Raw genomic sequence first — 24,539 nt, forward strand, 5'->3', positions numbered from 1 at the left:
GTCACAATTCTAAACTAATCGTCATGAAACTACCAAGTTGTAGATGTAGTCACAACGGAGAAGCCTATTGATATTTTAGGTCAAATGTCATCTTGAAGTCAAATTTCTAAAATTGTCATTTTTCATCTGAAAAATCATCAATTTTCATCTGATTAAACAACAAAACAACAACAGGCATTTTAAGGCCATTTTTCCTGCAAGAGCGGGGGTTAGCCTTGCGGTCCCCATGACAATCTTCTCCATCTTGCCATATTTTCTGCATCTCTCCTTGTTAACCCCTTTGCCCGCATTTCTTCTTCCACCATCTTTAGCCAAGTCTTTCTCGGTCTTCCCCGTCCTCTACTTCCTTCTACATTCATTTCCATCACTCTTCTCAACCAGTCACTTTCATCCTTCCTCAACACATGACCAAACCATCTCAAACTGTTTCTCTTCACAGCATCCATCACAGGCTCTATTCCCATCATCTTTCGCAATTCATCATTTGTCTTCCTCTCTCTCAACGATACTCCGCACAGCCGTCGAACCATTCGCATTTCCACCCTTTCCAGCCTTCATTGCTGCTCTACGTTCATTACCCATGTCTCGCTCCCATAAATCATAACACTTCTCACACATGCAGCATACACCTTTCCCTTCAGCTTTAACGACACTCCCCTCCTCATCAGCACGCCACTCAGTTCCCGAAACTTCTTCCATGCACATCTCACTCTAGCAACCGTTGCTGAGTCTGATTCACCTTCTCCATTCAACATGTCTCCTCGGTAACAAAATGTTTTCACACCTTCCAGCTTCATGCCGTCTCCAAGATCCAACTCAACATTTCCTCCATCTGCAGCTCCCTCTGTGCACACCTTACACTTGAATGTAGCTGCCACACTGGTTGATGACCCTCTCAAACCACTACATTTCATCTGATGAACTTGAACATTAAAAAGCCATTGCATAGTACATCACTGAATTGGGAAACCAACTATTTTAAGGTCAAAAGGCTAAAGGTCAACTCAAGGTCAAACTTCCAAATCATCAATTTTCATCTGAAATTCAATGAGCGATGATTAAGATTGTCAATTTTAATCTTGCTGAAATGGACAATTTGATGTCTCCATGATGACTTTTTGGGGGACATTGGAGGTGTATATTTCAAGTATCATGCTCTGCACAGCGTCTTTTTTATTTGTTTTTGTATACATAGACGACGTTTATGGAAGAACAAAATGTTTATTGGAGAGTGCTCGCCAAATGGTTTAATAACTTAATCAAGCACTCCAACAAAACCATTGGTAAGGATCGTCTGGCTTGGCAAGTGATAGCGAGCTGATTGGTAACTGAACACACCAAGATGAGCTAGACAGACATAAGACCCTTTTCTGATTCTTTAGCTTGGGTAATGACAAAAGTTAATTTCGGGTGATTTTCAACCCTTTTCGCCTTTTGTTTCCTCCACAACTGAAGGTGGATGGAGATCATGTTTTCACCCCTGTTTGTTTATCTGTTTGTGAACAGGACATCTCAAAAAGTTGTGGATGGATTCGGATGAAGTTTGGTGGAGAGGTTGGGTATGCGACAAGGACGAAATGATTAGATTTTGGTGAAGATTCAGATCTGAATCTGGATCTGAGAATTTTCTCAGTGATTTTTCACCATTGAGAGATGGGGGCAAAAAACGATATACAGCACGATATCTCAAAATGTTGTGGACTGATTCGAATGAAACTGGTGGGTGAGTTGGGGGTGTGACCAGGAAGAACTAATTCAATTTTGGTGAAGATACGAATCCAGGTGCGAGAATTTTTTACAATTTTTAAAGTGATTATGGTGCCAAAACGATATATAGCATATGATATCTCAAAGCGTTGTCGATGGATTATAACAAAACTTGGTGATGAGTTGGCTAAATGACAAGAACAAGCAGGTTACATATTGGTTCCAGTCGGATCCAGATCCGACCTGTCAGTGTCCGATAGAATAAAACATAAACTGTTCACCTGCTGGAGGTATGCTCTCTACCGAATGCTGTTCTAATTTAGCTACGTTTCGCTTTTCAGCACCACTGGAGTAGTTTGTTTCGTTTCATTCTCAGGACAGGTGCTCTGATTTTACAAACCATAACGTTCCACCATGCGCAAGGATTGGTCCATTTACTAATGAGGGGTGTTTTGTGATCGTACAATATATTGTTGCGGATCTGTCGCCGGCTTTCTCCCCTTATCAAGGGGGGATTAATCCCCTTGTCTTTACTGACCTGGCGCGACCCGAGACCTATTACGTTCCTTCCGGACAGCGCCAAATAGGGTTTCGGGACCAAATTCGCTCGTACCTAAGTACTAGCGCTGCCCTGGAAGCGAGGAAATAAGCCTTGCACGAATCACGTGTGATGGTAATACGCTGAGCGGTTTGCGTACACGTGATCCGCGCAGTTATAATTAATGGACCCCGATTCAAGCGGTTTTACTCGTGCCACGCTTAGTCAATGGAGAAATCACAAAGACTATCGAATAAGGAAGAAAGAAAGAACAGATTGATTTAATTATTATGGCACGTATATACAGTACAGGACGAAGAGAAACGGAAATCCTTATACAGTCTTATTCTTACTACCCAAAGACAACGGGCCCGTCTGACACACTCACACCGGGATTGCAGATGGGCAGGAGTTCTCCAGCGCCGCGGTGTTCGTCCAGGATCGGCCCCGTCCGGCTCTCCACGGTCCCCGGCACGTCCCGCGGAGATGGAGGTAGGCGAAGGCAGGAACTCCTATCGTGTCGCTCGAACAAACGGGTAATCTCGGGGCGAACGGTAGAGGGCGGACTTCGCGCGGCTGGCGGTTATTCAGCCGCGTTCACTCGCTTTGGCTGAACCGCGCAAGTTATCAACGCCCTGGCTGCGCCCACGTATCCCTCGTAACCAAGTTCATACAGTGCGAGTGATCCTCTTCAAGCGCGTCCTCTCTCTCCTCTGCCAGTCCTTTCAAGCGCCTCTCCCTTCTCATAACTTGACGAGCGCCTCTCCCTTCTCATAACTTGACGAGCGCCTCTCCCTTCTCATAACTGAGAACTCAACTCATGTGGGGGGCTTCGCGCAATCGGTTTTATTGCCAACCCTCTTAGCCCGATCGATGTTCCAACCACGCCCTGTGACGCAGTGCTGCAGCCACACGCTGTGAGCCCTGATTGGTGACTCATGCTTACCGTCATCGCCTCGCCGCTGCGCCGACCTCAACCCTCCTCCACCTTCCGAGGCCTACCTCGTGTTAACTCGCGCCCAACACAACCAGGGCTTTTTAGCTGCAATGGATCGAGCCTATGGACATGGAATGGTTTGTAGAAGTAGGGCCTATCCTCCTGTCTTTACACAACGCAGGATTAACACTGGAAGGGGCCTACTCTCGCATATACTAAGACATAACTATACTACAAATGAGGCTACATATGTTGCACATGTGACTATCTATGGGGGGAAAACCTTGAACCTTTATTGAGTTTACTGTACAAATCTCAAAACCATAGCAATATTATAGTGTAGATTTGATAAACAATATCGATATGTATTAACATTAGAAATTATACAATTTTTATTGTGATTATTGTTACATTCTGTACACATTAAACGAGTTATTATTCCACTTAACCTGCTTTTTCTACTAATACTAACTTCACTCCCTAATTTTCTAATCGTCCTGTCGAATTAAACATCAAAGAAAAACGTTTTTTAATGGATTCATCACGAGACAATGCTTTCTTTCCTCGAGTTGGAACATTCCCTTTATCCTTTGTTTATCATCACTCACAAAGTGATATGTTTCGTCAGAAAAGTAAGACCCCAAAGTAAGACCCTATCATCTCGAAAGATTATGAACCACAATTGGTGATCTCTCATGATCTCGGTTTGCATTGGTTACATGACCTCATGGAATTGGGGGGGCCCTGGGCACGTGCCCAGTGTGTCCGTGCGTTAATCCGCCACTGATGCCCGTACGTATACCAGGTTTGGTGGGCCCGGGCCATGTTGGTGTTGGTTTTGGTGTGCCTGGGCCATTGGGCACAGGTTTGGTGTGTCTGTGCCATAGTGGCACCAGCTTTGATAGGCCTTGGGCCATGCAGGCGCTCTGGCGCTGGTTTTGGTTGGCATGGGGGCTGCGTGGTTGCCAGTTTTAGTATACCTGGGCGATGCGGATGCTTGTTTTTGTGTGCGCAGGCCACATGGACATCGGTTTGTGGATCCAGGCTGTGCAAGCCCTGGTTTTGGTGGGTGGTGGGTGCTGGTTTTTATGGGTCTGGGCCATGCGGACTCTGGTTTTGATTGGTCGGGTTCATCCGGGTGCTAGTTTTGGTGGACGTCGGTGTTCTTTTTTGGCCAGTGTTCATTGGCGGCGGTTCTATTGTGTCCGGGTTATACAGTGTGTGCTGGTTTGGATGGGCCCAGGCCACACGGGTGCTGATTTTGGTGGGTCCGGGCCATGCAACGACTGGTACCATACGACGACGGCGGCCCACCAAAACCAAAACCAATGTTCGTTTGGCCTGGCCATGTGTTTTTTTTTTTTTTTGTTTTTTTTTTGTTGTATACTGAATCGAGGCTCGTGAAAGAGCTGACATTTACTTCACAAACAAATCAACCAGACAAACAAAATACCCAAAAAGAGGGAGCGGAAGACAAGATGGGGAGAGAAGGGGAAGCACACAAACACAACATCCGAGAGCAGGGAGATGTGTGGAAGGGAGAGGGCATGGGGGGAGGAGGCATGGGAAGGGGGGGGGGTGGGAGGGAGGGAGGGAGGGAGAAGTATAAAACACAAGGACACCAAGGACTTCCTGGACAGAAGTTGGTATTTCAAAAAAGTGGAATTGGGGTGAAATTAGCGGGGGTAGAAAAGATCAAGGTTTTGGATGGGGGAAGATAAGAGATGGTGGTGAACAGCTGTTTTAAAGACTTGGAGGGTGGAGTGGGATTGAAGAGAGTGAGGGAGTTTGTTCCAGAGGCGGGAGAAAAGAGGAATGAAGGAGTGAAGGTGAGCAGAGAGTCTTGATTTTGGCAGTTTAACCATAAGAGGGTTGCAGGCAGATCTTGTGCGACCTGTAGGAATATTTGCGGGACAGAGCCCAGAGAGAGCTGGGGGGGCAAGGCCAGAGAGGAGTCGGTAGAAGACGGAAAGACCACCAACCTGCCTGCGGTGAGTGAGTGAGAGGCCCTTGGAGTTAGCTTCATCGCGGGAGATTCCAATGATTCTGAATGCTTTGGTTTCAACAGCGTGAAGGCGAGCTAGGTGTGAGGCAGGAGCACCAGCACAGAGGGGAGAGCAGTATTCCATTGAGCTGCGGATGAAAGCCTTGTATGTGGTGAGGAGCTCAGGTGTGCCAAGGAAGGAGTTCCGGTTCTGGTGGTGCTGGGCTGTGCTCACCAGATATATTTGGCCCGGGTCTCACAGGCTCCTGTTTTGGTGGGCCTGGGCCACACGCGGTGCTGGTTTTGATGGGTCTGAGCAATGCGGGCGCTGTTTTTTGGTGGGCTGGGATGGATTGTATGGGTGCCAGTTCTGGTGGGCCTGGACAGTATGGCCCTCGGCTCTGGTTGGCCCGAGTCTCGAGTGCCAGTTTTCATATTCTGGGCCACCATGGCAGATAATTCCATTTTGATCTGTCTACCACCATGGGGGAATGAAGGTGAAAAGACCTTTTGCGCATCGGCCCTTCAAAGCAATATTATTGATCTGAAGTTGATTCGCCCTTTTGTTTTATTGTGGCTGTTGGCATAAATCTGAACATTAAGTGGGGGAAATGGTCTGTATCAGCCAATAAAACAAGGAGTCTCCCATCTTTGGTAAAGAGTACTTTTCCAGAGTGTGAGCTGTCTTTTGTTTGAACCCTGGCCCGATGATATAAACTCATCCTCCTTGTGGGCAGCGTGTTGCGTCATTGAGTTGGCCATCCATTGATTTGGATGTTAATCTCAGGAGCAGTCAGCCAGCGCGTTAACGATTGTTGATGGGCATTAAAGATCCCATGTTATTTTTACACAATGAGTTGGCAATTGCAGGTGAGTTGAGAGCCAGCACGGGCCAGGCAAACAACCTCGGGGCCCGTACCCCCACCTCTTTTATTACTTTTTAAGGAACTTTCTTTCATGAAAGACAAAAAACTTTTTAAACAAATGGTCACTTTTATTTATCAGTGTGATTGAAAATAAAGGAGATTGTGGGACGTTTGGACCAATTGAGTCAATTGGCACTTTCGACTGTTGAACAATATTTCTCCATAAGATTGGCAAAAAAAATGTGAGAAGATTGTTGATATTTTTTTTTGGACAAAGGATACAAACGCATTTATTTGTAACGCATATTTCTGGTTAATAACCATTTTTTGTAAAGTTTGAAACTACCATTAACAGGTAAATGTTTCGTTTCCACCAAGAAAGCCGGCAAGGAAAGCAAAATCAGCTTCTGGGTTTAAATGTAATGATTAGGAAATGAGGATGAGCCGAATGAGGGGTTTCACTGTGTTGTTGAAAAAAAAATTACAGGAGAAGCTCGGGCCCCTCAACGGACCTTGGCCGTTGGCAGCATTCCGCCCCCACGCCCCTCCTCCCCCCACCCTCCCGACCTGGTCCCCCCTCTCAACGCCCAGGGCAGTTGGCATCAGTACCCTTGTAAAAATGTCTATCATTGGCCTCCTTTAGTGGGTACTGTATTGGAGGCACATCCACGTACACTTGAAAATGAAGGAACCAAAAGCCACGTACAGTGAATGAACGAGCCATTAACAATTTGTTGTATTTTTTTTTTTTTTTTTTTGTGTACAAGATCGAGGCTTCATACATGTTGCAAGCATGTTATACGTCACCATTTGCTGCTTATAATTGTTGTTCACTACCAGGTATGTTCAAAGCAGACTTTCATTTATCAAGAAAGTTGATGGTCGTTTTCACTTGTGTTTGAATGAAATCGTGATTTATTTTTTTTGGACTTTCCACAAGATGACCAGGCCGAAATGCAACCAAGTGATTGGCCAACGCCGGAGGTACCAAAAGGATGCTTTTGGACCAAGCGGTATGCAGGTGACTTCTTCGCCGCTGTTTCTGCAAGGTAAGCAGTCTATGAAAATGTTAACTTAATCATGGAGCACTCATGAATAATCTGTTTTGAAAAGCTTGTGCCAAATAAGTTTGTCATCTCTCTCGATGAGGTGGAGGCTGTGGATGGTGAATCAAAGTATTTTGACTTTGAAAGTTTGTATTTAGGAATCGGAATGCTGACGAGCTCTTTCATTTAATTTGCGAGCTTCAACTAAGCTATGTAGCATGAGATTCTTTATAAACCTTGTGCTTTTCCATGGACGAAGTTGTTGGCAGAATTATCTTTTCGGGTTGTCCGTGCGTGATAGGTTTTTGTTACCGGGATAACTTGAGAATGGCTGGAGGGATTTAAATCAAATTGAAATCAAGTATGTACTATGATGTAAAAATGAACCGATTCGATTTTGGGATCACAAGTTGACGAGGTCAAAGGACATGTCGGGTAAAAGTTCTGTTACCAAGATAACTTGTGAACCAGTGATAGGATTTTCACCAAAGTTACAAATGAACGTCGGTTATCGACAGACGAGCGACGGTTATCTACAAACGAACCTCGGTTATCTACAAACGAACGTCGGTTATCTTCAAATGTCAGTTTACGATCGAGGTATAACTTAATTTCACTAGAATTTTATATTATGAATACAGCAGAACACGAATCGGAACATGAACCTATAGTTTAGTGTAACTTTGTCTTTGAATTTGGCAAATTGTACGGAATCTCGTCCCGCGCGCACATGCACACAGAGTAAGGTAAAAATATTTTAATCTTTCTGGCAGTTAAACAAAATTTAAAATCATTCCAAACAAGAAACTTACTGTTTTAGCAGTCATAAATAAAGGAAACCACAGGCACAAATAACTAATGCAGTAATAAGGTGGTGTAAAAGGAGGTAAATTTCTCATAAACGGCGGTAAATTTCTGAATTTTTTTTTTTTCTCTGTACAGCTTTTTTATATTTATTTTATTTCAATTGAATTACATACTTGAACACTGTACAACACAAATCTCCTTATTGGCGCTTCCAAAAACATTCCGTTTAACAATACTTGGATAAAATATTATGGCATTTTACGTCATCTCAACCAATCAAATTTGCCGCTTGCAGACCCACATTCTCAAAAATTTGTGGGGCACGGTATTCTATGAACTCTCTAGTTTGTAATACCTTTGGATTTAACAAGCAGGAGCAAGTCATAAATGTGTCGACTGTATAATCTCAGTTTCTTGACAGCTTTATCAGTTATCTATTTGTACATCTCTTCGGAGATGTTAGAAATAGCCTGTTCTTTCCCATTTGAGCACCGAGCTATCATGTTGCCTGGATTCCTACTTCAAATCTCTTGTGCCATTTTGATGTATGGTCTGTCTCTGTTTGTACCTCACTGTCCGTCTCTGTTTGTCTCTGTGGGGAGCACATCTCAACTCAAAAAGTTATGGATTCAGATGAAATTTGTGGGACACGTTGGGTGTATGACGAGGACAAATTTATTCCATTTTGGTGAGGATCCAGATCCAGATACGATATTTTTAACTTCTTTAAGTGATTCTTCACCTTTGAAAGATGGGGCCCAAACACGATATTTCACATATTTCAAAAAATTGCGGACAAGTTATGACAACTTTTGGGGATGGGTTTGGTAGGTGACGAGAACAAGCCGATCAATTTTGCTTGAGGTCCGGATGAGGATCCGGCCAATCGGTGAGATACAAAATGTAAAGTGTTCAGCCTTCAAATCCCAGCCCAGCTATAAACTGTCATGCTGGTGTTTCATATCAATGTGTGTGCTGTCCCTTTGGTAGACGTTAAACTGCATGTGCCGTCTGCTGGCTTTAAATAAATATATGTTAAAGATCCCACAATGTCCTTCTTCAAGATTAGAGGAGTTATCGCCTGAACAAATTTCAAATTCCTGCTCTAACCTACAGGGGCACTGCATCACTGGCACCGTCGTAACCCTGCATGCTAACCCGAAGCCACATGAAGAGGACGTAATGAGAAGAGAATGTAATTTTGAAGAGAATGAAACGCAGATTATTCTGCACCAGCTTTCAAAAGTATGGCAAAGATTGTTTCAAAAGTTTAATTTGCCTGTATAGCTTGATTTGAATTTTGGACCTCAAAAAACAATCTTAAACTGGAGCTTGTCAAGGTGCATTGTCCATGGCCTAACCTGTTTGGCTCGGCTGTCAAAATCTACAGTTGGTGGAGTCTTTGCTTTTTAATGAGGCAGCGATACGGGCCCGTTTCAGGCCTGGAATAGTTTGGCCGACGTTTGCTTGCATGAAGCGCTTAGCTCTTTTGACCCCAAAGGGGCTTTAAAGTGAACTCCACGATGAATCGCCATTGTTTTCCAGAACATCCAAGTGAAATTGACTTCCCATCTCTGGGTAAGCAGTTATGACGAGGCCTTGTTGTGCCGTTCTCATCAGCTGTGTTCTCACACCGTCAGCTAGTCTATTGGTAGGTATATTTATTTGGCTGTTGCTTGAGTTAAAGCAAAAAAAAAAAAAAAACTCATTGCATGGCCGATGGCGCAAAAAAGCAATTGTATGGGGGCAGTGAGTTCAAACTTTTTAATTATCTCAAGCAAGGCTGTCATTCGAAAGAACCAAACATACTTTACTTGCAAACCAGAAGGCTCAGCCGGCCTGCCTCGCTATCCCACCTCCCTCACCTTTTATCTCCACATTTTCTCTTCAAATTAGTGGTGTTGCATTTTCTGTTCTGATCATTAAAACGGACAGCAATTGATTGTCTTTTTATTTCTTTTCTTTTTTTCTTCCCCTTAAATGCAATTTGTTCTGCTTTAATACGCAATTACTGTATTATATTTTGACGTTTTCTCTTGGCAATCAAACTATAATTTTAAACTTTTGTTTGAGTAGAACTTCCCTGTACCTTTTTTTGTGCTGGCATTTTGCAAAATGTTGACCACGTACCAGAGAGGTCAGCTTCGTTTATAAAACTAGAGGGCCCATTGGTCCGTTGTACCAAATTTTCATTGGTCTTCACGGCCTTGTAGCATACTTGCCTGCTGGACCCAGGGGGGTCTTTTGGGTCCTCTGGGACTTTTGGGTCAGCTGTGACCTTTGGATCCTTGGGGTCTTTTGGATCTCAAGTGTTAAAGGGTCTTCCAAGGGTTAAAAGGTACATTTGAATAATACGTAATTAATTAATAGATGTACGTAATAAATAGACACAAAAAGTATGACGCACACACACACACACACACACACACACACACACACACACACACACACACACACACACACACACACACACACACACACACCTCATCCATTTATAGTAGATGGCACAATATTTGACCCTCACCGATCCTTGGCGCTTTCACCTTTCTCCACACAACTTCCTTTCTCAATATCTCGCATTCCTTTTTAAAATTTAACCTCCCCCTGCCCCACCCCTTCCAGCATTCATAAATACAGCGGATTGTTGTTGATACGAAAACTCCATTCGACCAGTTTTGAAAAGGCGAATGTCACTTTTACTCCACTTTTCCCTTCTTTTTTGTTAAGACCGAGGAACAATGTTCTCAGGCTTATCGAAGAGCATATTGCACACAGGACAAGAAATGTCTACAGGCCACGTACTGCTTGCCTTAGTACCAAATTAATAGTTGTCCTTGGTACCTGTATTTTAAGGTAGCTATTCACCTATGCTATGTACCTGGCTGTGTGAATTTGTTTGTAGTGCTGGAGCTGCACAACAACCACACTGAGGTGGCAAGCACTGTAACCTTGTGTTTAAACTTGAATATTTAATAAATTAATAAAAGCGTGTGAAGACTCGACCACTTGCTATCCACTTGGGTAAAACAAATTCCCTAGAAAGAGATCCACCAATTGACGGATCGACGGATCCACGTGGGTTCCACATCATACGAACACGTCATGCACAACCTGCAAGACCAACAACAGACTGCTGATGTTAAATCGTGCACATGGAATCTTCGTCTAATACATAAGCATTTGCTTAATCTCCTGGAGGACAATACGATAGCAAACTTGAACATAAAACAAATATCTTTGCCAGTATAGAGGAAAATAATCAAAGGTAGAAATATAAATCGAAATAAGAAGAGAAGTTGGAATACAAGTAAATGCAGTGTGTTAACTAGACCCGCACTCGGTAGAGCGCGTACCTATTACAGTTTACATTTTAGAGCGTACAGTTTACATTTTGTATTGCACTGATAGCCTGGATCTGCATCTGAAATGTCTTGAGTCAATAAGTATTCATCCCCTTTGCTATGACATTCCAAATTTAGCTTCGGCACATCCAATTTCCTTTGATCATCCTTGAGATGTCTCTACAACTTGATTAGAGTCCACCTGTGGCAAATTCAATTGATTGGACTTGCTTTAGAAAGAAACACACCTTTCTATGTAGGGTCCCACAGTTGACAATGCATGTATGTCAGAGCAGAAACTCTACCATGAAGTCGAAGGAAATGTCTGTAGAACTTTGAGATAGAATTGTGAGGAGGCATATATCTAGGGAATGGTATAAAACAATTTCTAGAGTGTTGAAAGTTCCCAAGAGCACAGTGAGCTCCATCATTAGGAAATGGAAATAATATGGAACTAGCCAGACTCTTCCTAGAGCTGGCCGTCCAACCAAACTGAGCAACAGAGCAAGAAGGACCTTGGTCAGGGAGGTGACCAAGAACTCAATGACCACTCTGACAGAACTACAGAGTTCCTTGGTTGAGATGGGAGAACCTGCCAGAAGCACAATAGTCTCTGCAGCACTTCACAAAGGTTTTATGGGGAAGCCATCCTGAGAAAAAGGCACATGACAGCACACCTGCAGTTTGTAAAAAAAAAAGCCCATGAAAGACTGAGAGCATGAGGCAAAATATGCTGTGGTCTGATGAGACGAAAATTGAACTCTTTGGCCTGAATGCAAAGCGCTATGTCTGGTGGAAACATGAGCCCAGCTCATCGCCTATCTTAAACCATCTCTACCGTAAAGCATAGTAGTGACAGTATCATGCTATGGAGATGCTTTTCAGCGGCAAGCACTGGGAGACTTGTAAGGATAGAATGAATAATGAATGGAGATTTACGTTCCAACAGGACAATGACCCCAAGCATACAGCCAAAGCAACACTGGAATGGCTTCAGAACAAGAATGTGAAAGTCCTTGAGTGGCCTAGCCAAAGCCCAGACTTGAATCCCATTGATAAATCTATGGAAAGACTTGAAGATTGCTGTTCACTGCCAATCCCCATGCAACTTGACAGAGCTTGAGCAAATCTGCAAGGTAAGAAACTCTCCAATTCCAGATGTGCAAAGCTGATACAGACATACCCAAGAAGACTCGAAGCTGTAATCACTGTCAAAAATGCTTCTACGAAGTATTGACTCGGGGTTGAATACTTATGTAAATTGGATATTTCTTTATTAAATTTTTAATTATCTTGTAAAAAATTCTTTTAAATATCCACTTTGACTGTATGAAGTATTACCTGTAGATCAGTGACAAAAAATCTCAATTTAAACCATTTTTAAGTTCAGGTTGTAATGCAAAAAAATGTGAAAAAGCCAAGGGGCGTGAATACTTTCTGAAGGCACTGTATATATCGTTTTTGGTCCTGTCTCTCAATTCTGAAGAATCACTTTTTTTAAATTTTAAATTTTCATATCTGGATCCTCACCAAAATCAAAAAATTTGCCTATGTTGCACATCCAACCTGTCCACAATGTTTTGTCTAAATCTGTCCATAACTTTTTGAGTTACCCTGATCACAGACAGACAGACAAACAGGGATGAAAACAACCTCCTTTGGTGGCAGAGGTAATAAAGTAGCAGGCCTTGCGTATCATCAGAATAAAGAATGGGTTACCGCTTACAACAACAACACAACATGCATTTCAAGGCCATTTTCCCTGCTGGAGCGGAGGTTAGCCTTGCGGTCCCCATGACAATCTTCTCCATATTGCCCTATTTTCTGCATCTCTCCTTGTTAACCCCCTTGCCCGCATTTCTTCTTCCACCATCTTTACCCAAGTTTTTCTCGGTCTTCCCCGTCCTCTACTTCCTTCTACATTCATTTCCATCACTCTTCTCAACCAGTCACTTTCATCCTTCCTCAACACATGACCAAACCATCTCAACCTGTTCCTCTTCACAGCATCAATCACAGGCTCTATTCCCATCATCTTTCGCAATTCATCATTTGTCTTCCTCTCTCTCAACGATACATCGCGCGACATCAAGGTTAACCGCTTACATGGAAGGATAAAAGGAAATTGGTGTCACAACAGTGATTCCAGGATTTCTCAGTTGGTCGCGTGCTCGTTATCGAGCTGCGTTATCTGAATTTGATCCTTGACAGGGATGGTCTTTACTAAAATGTCTCTCGGATTTCATCTTTGATGTGTGCGCAAAGATGGCCGATCCTTCCGTTTTTATTTTCCGGACAGGATCCTATCTTGTTTTCCTATCTTGTTTCAAAAAGAGCAGGCCATTGTGTGCTGGCACCCTTGTCAAATTACCTTGTCACACCATTGTGTGACATTAGCCGTGTGATTTGTACTAAACATGGGAGAGCTGCAGGCAAGGTATGTCACAGGCATGATTGGTCAAATGGACTTCTCCCAAATGCCAGTATATTTCGTTCATTTGCAACCCGTAATATATTGTTATGAATTAGGGGTAGAGGAATATCTCGATCCAGGTAGATCTGCATAGGTAGGTGTCCGGCTGTCGTGATAGGAAACCTCACCTGTAATAAGTTCTGTGTAGCTCGAAAGTCGGATTAAGCTTGTATCTTTGTCCCCGCCACGAGGGGGCGGGGCATGCTAATTAGTACAGGGATTATGGGTAAAATTCCCTTGTGTGTCGTTCCCTCTGTGAGCAACCCAGTGTCCCTTATGGCAATACATCTTATAGACACTTAGATAGGCCCATTAGCGCACCACACATTAAATAATTCCCCCCGCCGCCACAATGACTGGAAGAGCCAACAGGCAGCAGCCAAGCAGTACGCCACCATGGGCGACAAACATCGTGCCAGGCAGGCTGGAACCACGCCCAGGAGAACGTGTGATTGGTTGGGGTAAGAAGCTGGTCACTTATTGGTGAAAGGAAGGTGGAAAGAAGCGGCACACTGATTGGCTACCGACCGTTGACACCTCGGCCAATCAGTGCGGAAGGCGCAAAACCACTACTTAGAAGCAGGTCGCTGATTAGAGGGCAAGGGCCGATGACGTCAGAAGGCGGGAAAGACCAAAAAGAAGCGAGAGGTAGAGGGTGAGACCGCAAGTGACAAGACGACTCGCTCGCCGGCATTTTATCTCGCTCTCTCTCGCCTTGTTTTCTGCCCATCCTAGACCTTCCTTCTGCCCTTGCTTTTCGTTCCGTTTGGACTTTTGTTCCTGTGCCATCTGCTAATTTGCCTGCTTGACGACGGACGTTGGAGCGCCATCGATTCTCCTCCCGGGCGTCCACGTACGAGCGAGGCTTGCTGCTGGAGCAGATGAGACAGGGGCGAGCGGGTGGCTCGGGGCCTGGCCGCGGGCGAGCGGGGGGCACATCGAGGCCTTTCTTCACGCCAACCGGAGCCGCGTTGGACGACGGATGTTGCACATCCAGACAGATGAGCACAGACGCACAAACAACGGTACCTTTAATTCGTTCTCCCATCGTGTGTATTTGAAGTGTGTGTGTAAGAGCGCTCAAAAGGGGGTTTAGTTTTTATCGTCACGTTCCATTGTTCTCGGGTTCCGTAATAAATCTTTCGTTCTTGTACATTTTACCCCCGTGTTCGTTTTGAGTTCATTCCCGACAGGATTGGAGCTGCCGGTGAGATTGCTACAGGTAAGAGCTCGCCGCTTCTTCCTCTTCCTTCTTCCTGCCGTGCTTGTATAGTCAAAATCCGAAATTGATCGTCGCCTCCATTAAAGTTCATTTGGCCATCCGCGAGCCCACGGTATTAACCGAGGGCATTCGCGCGACCATATCAACCTCCGGGGTGATTTACATGTGGCAGTACCAGGAACCAATGGTATGGTGCAGTGAACGATGTCCTCAATATTGCATCAAGACCAGTCTCAGATACAGTTGTGCAGTTTTCTATTTCATATAAACACGTGAATGTTTTGATCTTAAGACTACATCGACACACTGAGGTATTAAACACCCACTGTCTGGCTGGTAACTTGTATTCCGTATCCTGTACTGGCGTGGCTGAATTCCAGGTCGTTACTTGCTGTTGACTTCCCATTCCTATTAAGCCAATTACAGGCCGGCTTTAGCAGAGAATCCCTCGTGGTATTTAGGAATTCATCAAAGTTACATACAAGTATGGTTGTGTGAGGTGTCTAATTGACTAGTGCAAGAAAAGATGCTAGATTTGCAGGCTTTCTTTTGGTGTAGGCCAACTAATTTGGTTGAAATATTAACGATGCCATTCTGAGATTGTGTACTCCAACCGCGTCGGGAATTAATAACCGTTAGAGACACGGCATCAACACCTAGGTACTATTGTTTCCAACCAGCATCGCCTCTTGAAATTGTTTTTTGCCATTGATCTCAGGTCCGTAGTGGTAGTTGTACATATATCCCATGCAGGGCAGACATGAGTAACTTCAGTGTACAACTATAAGGGCACACGGTAGAGCGCATACCTCCGCCAGGCTGAACATTTTATGTTTGGTATCCCACTGATAGACCGGATCTGGATTCGGACGTGAACCAAAATCTAATCGGCTTGTTCTTGTCACCTAACCAACTCGTCCACCAAGTGTTGTCATAACTCGTCCATAACTTTTTGTCCCCCATCGCACCGCGGAGCGAAAAGGGGACTATGGTTTTCCCCTCCGTCCGTGTGTGTGTGCGTATGTGCGTATGTGCATGCGTGCATGCGTCCGTTTGTGCGTGCATGCGTAAGCGAAGGACCGAATTCTAATTTGGTGTGTGGGTGCAACCCACGTCAGAATCCAAGATGGCCGCCGCCATGTATCTCTGACGCCATGTATTTCTGAACCTTGTGAGCGGAATATCTTGAAAAATAAGCGAAGTACTAACTTATAATCTGGTGTGTGGGTGTATCTACGCATAAGGAAGAACGCTATTGAAAATTTGGTCGCCACGTCAAAATCCAAGATGGCCACCGCTATGTATGTCTGAACCTTGTTAGCGGAATATCTTGAAAAATAAGCGAAGTACCAACTTCTAATCTGGTGTGGGTGTATCTAGGCATAAGGAAAAACGCTATTGAAAATTGGGTCGCCACGTAAAAATGCAAGATGGCCGCCGCCATGTATGTCTGAACCTTGAGTGGAATATCTTGAAAAATAAACGAACTACTAACTTCTAATCTGGTGTGTGGGTGTATCCAGGCATAAGGAAGAACGCTATTGAAAATTGGGTCGCCACGTCAAAATCCAAGATGGCCGCCTTGCGTCTTCCACTTTGTCAACTCGCATCACTTCAACGACGGGGGACCTAGGCGTAACGCTTGTTTAAATATCACATTATATATCGTTTTTAGCCCTATCACTCAATGCTGAAGAATCACTTAAAAATTAAATAATTCTTGTATCCGAATCCATATTCAGATCTTCACCAAAATCAAATCGATTCGTCCTTGTCAGACACCCAACCTCTCCACCAAATTTCGTCCAAATCCGTCTGTATCTTTTTGAGATATCCTGCTGTATGTCGTTTTTGCCCTATCACTCAATGGTGAAGAATCACTTAAAAATTCTCAGATCCAGATCTTGATTCAGATCTTCACCAAAATCTAATCATTTGGTCCTTGTCACATCCACTACTTCTCTGCCAAATTTCGTCTGAATCCGTCCACAACGTTTTGAGATATCTTCTTCACAAACAAACAGACAGACAGTGGTGAAAACATAACCTCCATCCTTCTTCGGTGGCGGAGGTAATAATAGACGATGTACAACTGCGTTATATCATACGGGATTTGAACCGCGGGTTCATGAGTCAATGGTTCAAATGGGAACGCTAAGCACGCCGACCCATTTGTTCGATTACCGGATTGCTCTTTATTTGAACGTCAGGCCAAAACTATTTGGCGTGGCATTGGATGTGATGTGAAGTGCAATTTCTAGTCACAGTTATGAGCTCGTACGCTTTGAAAAACGTCTTGAAACTTAACAGCTTGCACCCATCGATCGTACTTATCAGTTTTCCTGACGAGCTGTAGAAAAAAAATACAAGTGTTACTCTTCAGTGCTTTCTGTAATGTCAGCAGTTTATTTTGCAATTTATCGCATTGTTTCCATGTTTTCAAACAAAATGACCTTTTTGAACAAATGGAGGCATACTTGTCATTCTTTAGGTTGAAAGATAAATTTTAAAAAAGCATCGTCCAGCGAAGTGTTTTATAAACACATGGCCTTCGGGTAGCCCATCGTAAAGCAATGACAAAATGCCAAAGCTGCAAACTAACCCTTTTTATTGTTCTTCCTCCGCAGCAATAATGTTTACACCGAATCGCTGTCTGACATATTGTTCCTTTTTGTGCGGAATCATGAGGGTACAGCTCTAATGTGAATGTAATAGTGATCTGTCATGCAAGTGACGAGGATGTTCTGCGGGACGCTTCTCAAAATCTAATTCCGTCGGTTTGTAAGAACGAGCCCAACTTGGGACCGAGCACACCTTTGATCCCGACTGTCCGAATGCAGTCGAGTATGTATTTAGTTTGCAAAAGACCCACTGAAACGGTGTGAATGCACAATGTTTGTCAATTGGAAGTCATACAAATTTTCCTTTGCTCTACTACTTTTGCTCTATTCTGACCACTCACCCTTTCCCAATTGTTGTTCCTACCACGTCCCCAAACAGCACCATTCTCCACATCGGCGGTTGGAGAGTTGCACCGTCATCCATCCGACGTAGCCAGCAACGTGCAGCAAGCTTTCGCCGATTCGCGCCGAGCCTGCGATGACCCAAAGTCTTCTCCCGTTGGGCCCGGTGAGACTCATTCCAAAGTGTGTGCCCAGACCTCGGCGACGAGTGACAATTCAAATTACTGCATCGTCTTCGACGAGTCTTTGCACATCACTAGTGATGAGGACGAGAATAGCGAAGATGGTGGTTTGAACGAGTGCTGTAAAAAGTTGGATCACCAGGAATCAAAATATCACGATGCACCGTCCGGCTCTGCCGCAAATGCCTCTCAAAACCCACTGTGTGCTGGTGTTTGTGAGGAAAGGCCTGAACCCACCAGTCTTGAACAGTCCCTTCCAAGAAAGATGCCAAAAGAGGAAGAAAGCGCAGCTAACCATCCGAGCGTGAAGGAGGTCTCGGTGGAGCAAAAGGAAGGTGCAGTCCCCCAGGTATCTCCTACTGTTCAGCGTAAGCCGTCAAGAGGTGGGGCGCGGACGTATCGGAACTCTCCCCGTCGACCCGTCGTCCCTATTCGCTCAATGTCCATCCGAGCTGCCTGGGATCTGTGACTGGCCCCTTCTTTGCATGTCTTTGGAGGGACTCTTCTTTGTTCCAAAACATTCAATGGATATTTTATGCTCTTCCTTTCGCATATAAAATTTTATCGATGAGCATTTATTTTATGTGCAATTGCTTGTCCTGGTCCCGTTTTAGTTTTTTAAGATTAATATATATATATATATATATGCGAGTTCTCTCATGACTTTCAGCAGTTTTGTACAAGTCAGAAGACCTCCGAAGTTCTGTTGGTGCCTCGGCTGGTAGCAGGTGTGAGAGGGACCTCTCGTGATTTCCAAAGCCATTTTGACATCGGAGCAGCCCTGTCAGAAGTGTATTTTCCCTGCCAAAGATGTCAAAAGGCCTGTCCTCGGATCGGCGTGGCTTGAAACGTGCACTGGTCAGCCGCTTTTTGAAAGCCGGATTGAAGGTTGGAAAACTGCGGTGCGGCCCTGCTCTGTCTTTTGAGTGTCAAATTTTTTTGGCTGGCACTTTCTGATGGCATTTGACCCGCCACTGGCAAACACTACAAAAAAAAAAAAAAACACTTTTCTTCCAGTTTTACCAGCGGTATATTTTATTTGTGCTCCAGAAAATCCACTTGTACTTGTGTTGGTAAGTCTTTTGGATTCACAAGTGATGCAGCAGATTGCCTTTTTCTCTAATGAGCCATTTTTCTGCCATGCTTTTTTTCAGGGATGTTCTCTCAAAGTGTTGAACCCAGAGTTTTGGGGAATTTATTTTGTGGTTAGATTGAGTAATTGAGGGGAGTGGCTGAATATCCGTTTATGCTTCGGCAATGCGTAAATGCACGTCACGCCTCAAATTTCAGTGGGAATTGCTATATCCAGTTCTTTCTCATTTTGCCTCCTTACCTGGATACCTGGAATATTAAAGTCCATGCCGTTAAAGCAGCAAATGCAACTTGATAGAATTTGCTATTTCCGTCGAGATGACCATGTTTTGCCTTTCTGGTTTCCTGATTGGCTGAGGAATGTCACGTGTCTTTCACGACCAATTGTGGACCCATGAGGGTAAAACATGGCTTCCTTCATGGAAAATGTTGGGAAATTCGCTCAGGTTAAATTTGCCGTTTGATCTCTACATTTTTATTTTCTTGCAAGGATTTAAAGTGGAGAATCTGATGCCGATCACAATCTAGGAATTCGCATCTTCATGAAATTTCGAGCTTCTAAGGCAAATTGACGTTGAACGTCTCGTCAGGATTGAAAGTTTTACCACAAGTGCCGTTGATGGGCAAATGTATCTCTGATTGAAGCTCGGTTTTTATTTAAAATAAAAGCATTATTGAAAATGCCTGCATTGTGAGGATATTCGTTTGTTTTTATTTTCGGACTTTTCACCTGTAAAACCCGGGCCATTGATCCATTTAACAACATCTGGCTCCAAATGTGTTATGGATCACGTTGAATCTCGTTCACAGCGGGGTTCTAGTTTTCTTGTGCACACGTAATGTGCAGTTCTTTCTTGAGGTGTTGAGGACAATGCCAAACGATGACGGTGCTCAAACTCAGGCCTCATAGAGGCAGGTAATTATAGTTGAAGTAGGTTTTTTTGTTTTTTTTTGTTTTTTTTTGTATACAAGATCGAGGCTCGTGAAAGAGCGAACATTAATCACACAGAAAGACAAACAGACACACAAAACAAATAACATCGGGAGCGGTAGACAAGATGGGGAGAGAGGGGGAAGGACACAAACACAACATTTGAGAGCAGGGACCGAGAGACATGGAGACATCGAGAGAACTGTGGGAGGGAGAGGGCTTTGGGGGGAAGGCATGGGAAGGGGGGGGGGGGGGTGGGAGAGGTATAAAACATATGGACACTGCCAAGACTTCCAGGAAAGAAGTTGGAATTTCAAACAAGGTGGAATGAAAGACGAACATTGAAAACAAATTGGGTTTGTTGTGATTTTCAAGTTAGCAATCCGGTTCAGAATGATGGAGGAGGGATGGAATGAATGTGAATTTAGACCATGTAGTGAGGGAGACGTATAAGATATTGAATTTCTTTTTTTTGAGGTGGAATGAGTTGGAGAGGAAATTGAGAAAAGCCTTTTAAATAGGAAGAAAAACAGCGTGTTGTAAAATACCACTGAGTAAAACACTGAAGGGGAAAGGTTATACATATTTAAATAATATTTAAACAGAACCGTGAACAATCTTATGTGCACAAAAATACCAACGGGGGGAGAGCAGTGAGGGACCACCACGAGTAAGGGCAAACGGTGGATCCTTTGTACGGGGTCTGAGTTTCATGGAAAAGGTGGAACAAAAAGGCACATACATGATACACAGACACATCGAGACAAACACAGCCAATATGATTGGGGGGAGTGATATAACTTCCAGGGGCACCCTGGATACCTGTGATGTCTTCTTTATGACATTGTAGTCAGGGCCCTGAGGGATATTTTGGGGCCGTTTGGTTCAAATTCTTCCAAAAGCACCAAATTTGGCCCAGATGTTGCCCATGCCATACTCTTTCGATTTAAGACGGGCGCCCCCCCCCACCCCCCCCCCGGGGGCCCCATATTGGCGAAATACTAAATGGCCACCACCCGGATTAGAGGAAAATCGGTTAAATAACCAAAAGGGTTGGAATCATGTATGATACCACTTTTCAGGGGTTTTCGAGGTCGAGGAATCCAATTATGATGTTATTTTGATGATTCGAGGTCAAGGTCAACCCTCAAGGTCATCTTAAAGGTCATTTTTGAGTCAAACATGTCGTTTTTGAGTTTTTTGTCAAGATTTACGTGAGGTTCACCATTTTATGTTTCTGGGTTGGGTAATCGAACTCTGACCTTATTTTTGACAGAGGAAATATTTACATGTCTATTTCCTAATTTTCAGGCATATGCAGTTCATCAGTCTAATTACAAAGGTACAGGATTTTGATGTTTTATGAACTGTATGCCATATCCTTGTGTTTAATTTTTGTGCGATCATGATCCGGGTTTATGTATACATGTCATAAATATGACGTCATAGGTCATGTGACCTGGTGGCCATATTAGATTTTATGAAAACCTTAAAAATGGATCCCTGCCTTCATTTTTCGATCGATTCATTTTGAACTTTGACCACTTATAGTACGCCATGTGATTGGATGCATATCCTAATTATGACGTCATAGGTCAGGTGACATGGCGGGATGGACCAGTATGGTCCCCGGATCATACTGCCCTTGGCGCCCGTCAAAAATCGAAAGAGTATGGCATGGGCAACATCTGCGCCAAATTTGATGCTTTTGGAAGAATTTGAACCAAAATATCCCTAAGGGCCCTGACTATTGCTTGTCTCTCCGCACTTGGCGGGGCTGGCAATAGCAATAGCAAAGGAATCGTCAAGGTAAAATCGAGGTGGTGGAGTGGTGGGTGGGCTGTGGCTGAGAAGTGCTAAAAAAAAAAAAATCAAAATTTTACCTAAAACACATGGGCCTCTAACCTGTCAAGCCTAGGTTTGAATCCTGATCTAGCCATAAACGGACATTCTGGTGTTCCACAGGTAGGGGCAAGACATCTGTGTGTGCTGTCCTTCTGATGGACATTAAAATGAGTGTCCCATTTGCTGCCATTGGTTGGTGGACGTTAACATTCTCGTGGTGTCCTTTGTGAAGAGTAGGCGAGCTATCCTTGGTAACTTGATGTAATTGTCAAAGCTCTTCGTCTTTCACTCATCAGGGCAATTGCAAGAATACTGGAATACAATACAAGAATTGAAAAGTCTGGCATTTCACTCCGGCCAACTGGCACGGTCTTCAAGCAGCCATCAATCATCTGGACTGGTCTCCCATCTCTACCACCTCTGACATCAACTCATCCTGGGAATTCTTCCAAAGTAAATTGCTCTCTCTCATGCACAGATTTATCCCATCTCGTCTTCAGTTGTCATACCCTTCCTCCCGTCCATGGTACACGGAATCTTGTGGTGAGGCTGTTGCCCAGAAACAACTTGCCTTCGTCTCCTGGAAAGCAAATCCAACGGAAGGAAATCTCATTTCCTTTCACAAAGCCCGAAACAAGTGTGTGTCCACCCTCAGGAGAGCCAGGAAACAATATCTCTCCTTTCTCAAGACCGAACTCTCTTATCTGTCTCCCTCTTCCAAATCCTAGTGGCGTCTGGTCAAATCAGTTTCTGGTGTTTGTTCCCCCTCCATCCCCTCCCTTACCTCAAACGGCTTACACAGCTGACTCCACACGTGAAAAAGCTGAATGCCTCAACTCTGTGTTTCCCTCTAAATCTTGTGTCCCAAACCAATCCCTCTCTGTACCCACCATACCCAGTCGTACCCAGCTGCTCCTGGACTCAGTGTCCTTTCCTCCTGACAAGGTGGAAAAGTTTCTGTCAACCCTCGACTCTGATTCTGCAACTGGACCTGACGGCACCAGCCCACGGGTCCTAAAATCCTGTTCTTCTGCTCTTTCACTCCCTCTCTCTGTTCTCTTCACCCTCTTTTGCTCAAGGTCAACTGCCATCTGCTTGGAAATCAGCCAACATCACCGCTTTGCACAAAAAAGGTGCAAAAACAGATCCTAGCAACTACAGACCAATCAGCATTCTCCCAATTATCAGCAAAGTCATGAAATCCATCATTGCTTCGGATATGAAATCTTTCCTCCTCTCCAATGGCTTGATCTCTGATCATCAATTTGGTTTCAGACCAGGTCACTCTACTCTGGACATGCTGCTTCTGCTGTCTCAACAATGGATGGAGGTCCTCAATGCCAAACAGGAAATTAGAGCTGTCTCCCTCGACATATCACGTGCTTTCGATACGGTCTGGCACCCCGCTCTGCTCACCAAACTCTCCTCCTTTGGTATCCATGGAAATCTCCACGCATGGCTGGCGGACTTCCTCTCCAGTCGTAGTCAACGTGTGGCCTTGAATGGGTTTCTCACATCTCCTCTTCCTGTTCAGGCTGGAGTTCCCCAAGGCACTGTTCTAGGCCCTGTGCTTTTTCTGGTCTTCATCAATGATCTCTCTGACTCTCTTGAAAATCCTCTCTATCTCTTTGCTGATGACTCCACTCTCTGCCGCTCCATTCCTCATCCCTCAGATCGGCAGTCTGCAGCCTCCTCACTCTCTGCAGACCTGGACAAAATCACAGACTGGGCAAACAAGTGGAACATGTCTTTCAATCCTGACAAATCTCACACTCTTACGATGTCTCTCCAAAAAGACCGACTGGACAACCCTCCCATCTACTTTCTGAATAATCCTCTCCAATAGTAAGGGCATTTTATGAGATATTTCACAAATCTGTTAACTAAATTGTTACCAAAAAATTTCTTCACCAATATGTTTGTAAAGGTGTGTAATAACATGTGTTAAAATGTTGAAGGTCAACTCCCGTGGGAAACCCAGAAAAAAAGCTGTTAAATTCGGGTACCGAAAAATTATTTTCGAGAATTTTTATTTTTTTAAATCGGCCCTTAAGTAACTTATGAGGGGTCAAATAAGGGTTTTTCATGATTCTGAGTTGATTGCTAACATTTATATTTTCACTTTCACATTTACACACAAAGTAGCTTTTATTTCACATACATATATAATACTCAAGAGTTATTTCTCATTCACAATGTCAGAAGTTTCAACAGTCATTGTGTATGTCTTCTTCAGACTCAACAACATCATGACTGCAGTTTCTACATGTAATGCCATTACAGACTCCACAGGCCGAGATGCACGTGACCCCATTCTTCTTGCAGCTGCATCGCCGGTTGCTGCAATCTCCATGACAAATACAGCTCGTGAACTGCAATAGCTCCTCAGGAGAAACATGATCACGTTCGTTCCTATCTGTTTCCTGTTCGTAAATGGAATAATCTTTACTTCAGTTCCTCTCAGGATCTTAGCTTTGTCGAGTGCCTTCAACTTCACCCGGGGGAAAGCTGCTGTTGTCTGTGGATCTGGCAAAGGTGGTGCCGGAGAGGTGACTTCGATCCAACCCATTGAGTGAAAGGGAGTGTTTCCGTGAATAGAGACAAT

The 24,539-nt window shown here is 44.1% G+C and overlaps 1 protein-coding gene across 2 annotated transcripts in view; it reads left to right on the forward strand.

Annotated features, from left to right (window-relative positions):
* LOC137428146 (uncharacterized) overlaps positions 1–19,843 on the forward strand; it is a 150,058-nt gene extending 130,215 nt beyond the window's left edge. For both annotated transcript variants that reach the window (XM_078779400.1, XM_078779401.1), the window contains 2 exons: positions 6,973–7,081; positions 17,922–19,843. In XM_078779400.1, coding sequence (XP_078635526.1) covers positions 6,973–7,081; positions 17,922–18,535 — 723 coding nt within the window. In that variant the 3' untranslated portion in view covers positions 18,536–19,843. The remainder of the gene's footprint in view (positions 1–6,972; positions 7,082–17,921) is intronic.
* Positions 19,844–24,539: the final 4,696 nt, after the last annotated feature.

The sequence above is a fragment of the Myxine glutinosa genome, chromosome 5, assembly GCF_964187855.1.
Source record: "Myxine glutinosa chromosome 5, kmMyxGlut1.1, whole genome shotgun sequence".
Lineage (NCBI taxonomy): Eukaryota > Metazoa > Chordata > Myxini > Myxiniformes > Myxinidae > Myxine > Myxine glutinosa.